Source organism: Neodiprion fabricii, chromosome 4 (genome assembly GCF_021155785.1).
Source record: "Neodiprion fabricii isolate iyNeoFabr1 chromosome 4, iyNeoFabr1.1, whole genome shotgun sequence".
In the NCBI taxonomy this organism is placed as follows: domain Eukaryota; kingdom Metazoa; phylum Arthropoda; class Insecta; order Hymenoptera; family Diprionidae; genus Neodiprion; species Neodiprion fabricii.
This window is the reverse complement of record NC_060242.1, coordinates 32,250,643-32,257,780: the sequence shown is the minus strand read 5'-3', so window position 1 is coordinate 32,257,780 and position 7,138 is coordinate 32,250,643. Positions and strand designations below refer to the sequence as shown.

General features: G+C 37.1%; 1 protein-coding gene across 1 annotated transcript; it reads left to right on the top strand.

The window, feature by feature from the left end:
* Positions 1 to 270: 270 nt before the first annotated feature.
* Positions 271 to 6,881, top strand: LOC124179931. The gene is made up of 4 exons (XM_046564807.1): positions 271 to 844; positions 2,142 to 2,264; positions 4,661 to 4,784; positions 5,712 to 6,881. The coding sequence occupies exons 1-4, from the start codon at positions 735 to 737 to the stop codon at positions 5,760 to 5,762; spliced, it is 408 nt and encodes a 135-aa protein (XP_046420763.1). The 5' UTR covers positions 271 to 734; the 3' UTR covers positions 5,763 to 6,881.
* The last annotated feature ends 257 nt before the right edge of the window (positions 6,882 to 7,138 follow it).

The window sequence follows — 7,138 nt, the reverse complement described above, 5'->3', positions numbered from 1 at the left end:
ATAAAATATAAAATTTATTCGGGTGAGGAAGAATCAAAGTCTCGAATGAGAACTATAAACTGTAGTTTTATATTGTTTATTTTTTTTTTTTTTTTGAAACCGTTGGCCTGCAGGAAACCTAGGAAAATGAAAATCTCGGGGAAAAGTTCCTTCGGTAAAAAGAGTGGGTGTCTCCCTATCGCGGATCAAGTTAGACTTATACCCGACCTGCAGCGGGTGAAGAGGGGGGAGCGTCGGTTGGGCGCCGAGTATATATACGGAGCAAAGTCAGCACCGTGCAAGAGTTCGCAAGAGACAAGCGGAGAGATAAAGACATATTATACCTACATAGAAGGGAAGAGAAGAAGGAGAGGAAAAAGGAGAAGAAGAAAAATTCAACAAACAGTTGTATAAGAAAAGAAACGTCGTTATTAACATCGTTGCGAAGATATATCGAAGGAAAAAAAGATTTAAGAAGCAAAGTTGTAAACGCCGAACGATCTTCTCGACGTTAAACAAACCCTCGTTTCGTTAACGTCACTGCCTATCGCCACCGCTACTGCTACTGCTACTTCTACTGTTACTCGTTATTCGTATCCGTGCCCACTTTTCGTGATCGCAGTGCAGCAGAGATTACAAACCTGCAAGTGTCGCAATCGTCGTCAACCCCCTGAGTGATTATTATTGTTTGCTTTTTCTTTCGTACATTCGCCGAGTTCTTCGCAAGTGTAATTACATTCCCATATCGTGAAACAATGAGTTCGCCAGTCAAGAGGATGACCATTTTTACAACCGTCGGTGCCGTTCTTCTGGTTCTCGCATTGCTGGCTACAGACACCGATGCTCGACCATCGGGACCTCTCAGGTTGGAACAAACTTCTTTCGTCGAGTTTTTAATAATCATCGTATAATTGATCATCTGGCCGAGACATCGGCTAGCAAAATTGTCAATTTTTTCACCCATTGTGAAGAGTTGAATATTGCCTGATAATTGCACGCCTGGGATTGAGAATTGAGAATTTGAGAAGGCAACTTTCATACTGATCTTTACAAATTATTAATCATATAGAAATCCATTGATCGTGATTGGTTTTTCTCTTCACCTTTCTTTTGCATTAGCGTTTTGTTTTTTTTTTTTTTTCTTTTCTACGGAGAAATAAAAGATGGAAGCTAACTTGAACTCTCGCGTCGCAAAGATGCCCAGTTAAATTCAACAAGTTTTGCCTGGCGCGGTTTCCGCCATTTTATTATTACTTTTCGCAACCGGCATACTTTGCGCGAGGTCGTTTAATCCTCAAGAATATATGTACATATTTACACGCGAAATTATAATAAGGGATAGCAATGTCTTGTGTAGTTTTGGTATTATCATAAAGACGAAAGTTTCTCCCCATGTTGTTGCATAAAATTACTTAATTTTACCAAACTTCGTTTCACTTAAAGCTCAACTTCCGCGTCTATGCGTATACGTTATAAATATGACAACTCGGTGAACGATAATCTTGAACATTGCTGTGTCACCACGTATATTACACATAGAATGATAATTATCAAAGTTGCACGAGCGAATGTATCACATATTTATCGTATTTTTCTCCCATACGAATTATACATACATACGCACATATATGTATATATATGTATGTATGGAATTGAACGCATGCACGCAGAGTGAATGAGAGATTCATCGACATTATTACCATGCGCTTCCATCATGCGTGTGTTGAACATTTAAAACGCAGTACGTTCACTCTCGTGCAATTATGTTACGAGACACGCGTACGCACGCGGACAGATCTCTGTTCCACTTATCGTTAACAACTTTTTTATCTTCGTTGACGTAAAAGTTCATTGGTGTATACGAGCTGTACGTAGAATCGTCTATGCGTGTAAAGTGATGCAATAAGATTGAAATTACCGATCATTCAAACGAAAATTTCGTCACGCTAAGCTTACTTCTCTAGACATTGCACGCAGTCAAGTGATTTATTGGCATAGTGAAATATGTCAGATGACAATAATGCTTAATCTTTAAACAGACATGATCCAAAAATTGAAAATACGGAAATAATGTTCGAAGCTTGGGACGGTTTCTCACGCTTACGTAAGTCACTCGAATGATGAGGCTTAATTGAACCTGTGTTCTTTCGCAATGATTACAGCAGGCAGAAACGAGTATCCGATCAGCGTCTGGCGGAACTTGAGACGTTATTGGCACTGTCGAAATTACGTGGGCGGCTGGTTACCGTACCCGTTGCATTCGGCCAAGTAGACCCGACTATAATGTAAGTATATTACGTATTCCAGATTAACGTCGCTTCTTCTTCTCCCGGATGAACTTTGCCAATCTTCTACCGCGTGAAACATTTCTTATAACTTGATGTTCGTTAAGAGGCACAGAAAGAGACAGCGAGAGAGAGAGTGGCTTTTGAACGTCTCGCAGTCGGACCATAGTAACCTGAAAACTCTTTTTAGTTTCGTTATTCGTTGACGTGCTTCCGGATCTCAGGCACTTGACGTGCCAGACGAAATTGATGACTACGTTAACCTCGCAATTTATTAACCAAAGGGAACTCCCGAATATGCCAGACCGTAAATTATGAACGATTTCTTAACCGATTGTACAGACTGAAACCATCGTCGACGCGAGCGCGAGTCGTGATTGTTACATGTCTCATCGTGTGCGTATATAATATACGTGCAAAACGATCACGTGGGCATGCACAATCCACTACTGAAATAATCTGTTAATGTATCTGTGCAAACGACAAAGTGTTCGGTAGAAAACCGGTAAAATCTGGATACAATTCTTATCAGGTATAATAAGTCGTGCACGGCGTGCAGAGTGGCAATCCTCCGTTGGATTTTCTAGTTTAGGCTGCACGTCCACTTGCACCTAATCTTGTGTTCGTTAATACGTGTCTACTTCAATTGTGCACGTTTTATCAATTAGAAAATTGGAAAGAGTTATACACTTTGCTGTAATTTGAAACACGTCCACCCGTAAATCCATTCAAGCTTACGTGCGAAGTCTAAACGTTATATTCATACCTCTGATCCCCTATATTGATACATATGTTTGTCCGATACGCGTGAAAATTGATCTCGGTCTACCCTTATTCAAGTTGGATTGGTCGTGGCGCTTATCGGACAAACGATTCTAATGACACGTTGTTACGTGAGATTGTCGGGTGGTATTTCTCTGCGCGTTTGAACACGGAGAATAAAAATTCTTCATTCTCTCTCAACGATTTTTATAAATAATCGATAATTACTCCGTTACCTAGTATTATTTTAATTTGAAATACGCTTGATTTTTTTTTTTAATCAATGCTTCACGTCATTCAATCGTTCAGGGGTCTAATTCCACCTCCAGGTCACACGTCTTATACTCCTTGCACGCTTTCTTCAATTTTACTGGTTGAAACCACAGGTTAATAAATTTGTAAAATGAAAATAAAAAAACAACAGGTGTGATGAGTAACATTATATGTACATTTGCATACACGGCACGGGTGTGAGCGATTTTCTGCGAATCGACGAGCATCGATATTCAATTAACAAGTCCAGACGCGATAATGTAAAGCATTGTAATTACTATATTGATCGGTGAAAATGTGTCATCATATTTCGTACCTGATATTATACCATTTTACCGTCTAGTGAGTCAGTGGCCGATTCGAAATTTTATCAAATTTTATCACGCGCGTATGCGTACCGGAGCATTTGTCGTTTACGTGAAAGATAAGCTGACAATGAGAAGTGCCGACATTCCAGACCGAGTGATCACTACACGCATTAACTTCTTCAGCTGCCAATAATAACCCCTTTCAAGTCGCTTTTCGAACTGTTCACCAATCTGAGTCAGTCGATTAAAAGACATACTTTAATCGTTTCTTAGAATTAAATTTAACATTTCAATAGAACGATAATCATTCGCGGAGATCGAAACATTGCAAAACTTCATAATGGAATAATTTGATTTTTCGGAACGCTCCGCAAAATATTTACACACATCTACCGCGCACGTGTGAAATTGAATTGATACGATATTTTTTTTTTTTTCTATGTAGTCCTTTCGGGGAACAAGTGGGATGCTTTTCAGATGAAACACGTACCTGCTTAAGTATATTCCGTTACCTGTCTTGCCTCGCTCTCTTTTAATGTATTAAGAAATATAAAAAATGCCAAAGAAGTTCCTACGGTAATTAAATCTGCAGCGGGAAAAAGCCTGACGCAATAATACCTACTTTATATCTACACCCCGTCAATTTGTCACTGTTCCGGTAATGGAGCATTTAACTCGGTTATCGTTCTCGAGTCTTTTGCATTTATATCTTTCTGCCTTGTAAAACGGGGCCGCAGAGAATGAAAAAGAAAAAGAAGAAGAAACGACACTTTTGTGCACAACTAACGATTTATTCCTCCACTTGCATGTGCTTCGCTGCAAATGCAAACGCATCTTATTCTTCTAAATTACAATTAGATGCCGGTGAGTTCGCGTTCACTTCCGGGTTGTAGAATTTATCACGCAATGAGAATGGCGCGAACCATATTCGAATTGTTTACCACAATCTCAGTGCGGTTCAGTAATTGTTTGTTGTTAATTGTTCTTCTCTTTTTTTTTCGCACCTTATCCTGACCCGCGCGTTAATTTATCTTTGTCTCTTCTCTGTTTTAGTGGCCGCAGGCGGCGATCCATGGAAAGTGGGCTTCAAAGACTTCAACGGCTTCTGCAAGAAGCTGAAGAACGAGACTCTCTGTCCGCTGGTCAAGAAAGTGACGAATCTTTTCAATCGTATTTTGTAAGTTCAGTTTCTGGCCGCTGCTTTATACCCAGTACATAGTATATAATAATAATTTTTACCGCAGTTCATACTACTCGACTTTCAGGAGAATTTCTTTTATTCTTTAAAACCGATTTTACATATCTTATTGCAAAATATAGCTGAACCTTTTATTAATTAGGAAAACACCGAATTTGTTTTCTTCTTCGTGGAAGGAGTGATAAAATTTTTTCGTAAATGTCGATCTTTTACCTCCTTCACTACTGCACTCTATTTAATGAGAAAACTATGTAAACATGGACCTTGATTTCATATCTCACAACAGTAGAATTTCATCGGGTATAAACTGATAAAAACAGATTCCATTTAGTTAACGTGGCACATGCATCCGCTTCAACGAACTAATAATTGTAATACGCCTCACAGTACTTACTAATTGTCACTTTCACTGACTGCATCTGGCCAGAAAATACAAATGAATATTGTAATTTTTGAAGTCAGGCAGAATTCAGAGTTCCACGATCTGAAGCATCAGCTGACTCATATAATTACTTGCAGTTTCGCAATTTATATTCGGGTAGAGCAACTTGTACCACTTCATAACCAATTAGACGCGTTTTACTCATTGAATTTGAATGATCTCATTCACAGGTGAAATTAATTACGAGTACGCGTTATAATATAAAGTTTGATTCAACTATTTCGTCTACTTTATCACACGCGCTCATAGCGAATGTCGGTGCATTGAGTCGTTAGGGAATTTCCATCAGCGAGACTTATCATCCCGTTGACTGACCTATTAATTAATTAGAGTTGTAGCAATAATTTAGAATTCTAATAAACTACACTCGTGATTTACGCAATTTGTAGCATGTGAACCGTGTTAGCATTTATTCATCTTGGCATATTCATGTCAACTCATGTTTCGCCTTTTTTTGGTTCCAGAACAACCATCAACATCGACAAGGGGAGGAGACGGAGGAACAATTAGTATAATTTGAAAAACTTACGGAGATGTTTTAAGAAGTCAACCGAGAGGTTCTCAGCCCTCGTCCCTCTACAGTATTAGCGGAAAAACTCTGCCGTCTGATTTTTAGTTTAATTTTTATGCTTTAGTCTAAATTTTTTTTTCTTCCTTTTTTTTAAGATGAATCAAACGATTCGACTATATGTCTCGTGCGTTAATCGTAACAAGAACTGCGCTACGAAAATTTGATATTCCACTCTCTATATATTAAAAAAAACAAAAGAATTTATATCAAAGATTCCGAGCGTAATATGGTCTGCACTGGCGAATAGGTGCAGTGTACGGTGTGTGTAACTGATGGTATTTTCCGAAAGTATTTCGTACATGTCATAAATTTTAGTAATTTATTTAATTTATATTTAATATGTATGCTAAATTTTTTTATTTATTCAATTTACCTAATTTATTGACGTTAAGTATATATTATAAATATAATATATTCTTACTTTTAATTTTCTACCGTTTTCTATTCCGTTTATTTAATTGAAAAATTCATGCTCAAATGAATGATACGTCTGCATGCCGAATTAAATCGTATATACGTATGATATATATAAGATAAAATTTTGCAGCTCAATTATTAAAAAATAACGATGAAACTATTGAAAATCCATTTGTTGAATTATTTCTACGATATTTAGTACTTCAGTAAATTGCAACAGTCTTTGCTTCGAAATAACATACATTCAAGACAGTATCTAATTTTAGTGATTACTGTTAGAGTGATTTATAAGCTGTAGTATTTTAAGAATTTACGTAAGTCCATATGTGCTACATATTTGAATAGAACGTTTCGGTAAAACCATGAGATTTTATCACTTTTAAACTGACAGCAAAGATCAAATTATGTATTTAACGTTCCGTAAAGAGAGATTTATTTATTATCATTTCACCATTTGTATCTCAATTACATGTGATATATTTAAGATGTTATTGTTAACGGCTGCTTTGTCATTTTATTTATTCAAATTATGCACGTGTTGTTGTCTACCGCATTCGCCGGAATGTGAAAATATATTAATTTCATGTCCATAGACAACCTGCTACTGTACGTGAGTGCGTACGCAATAAAATTAATCCACATAATACATTTATCAAGCTCTTCGTCTGTACCTCCCAAACATGCTGTTACAGTTTGTGAAAATTAAAACCGAAATTAAAAACATTTAATTTTAACGAAACCGTTGCTTCGGGTACTGAAAACGAATGCAGTTTGGTCGCTTTTCCTACTCGTAACTATTAATTGGATTTTGTGCAAAAAAATTCATGTACTATAAGATCTATTACCTAACAGACTTTGGACTGTATGCATCGTGTATGCAAATTATAATACTGTAGTTTTTTT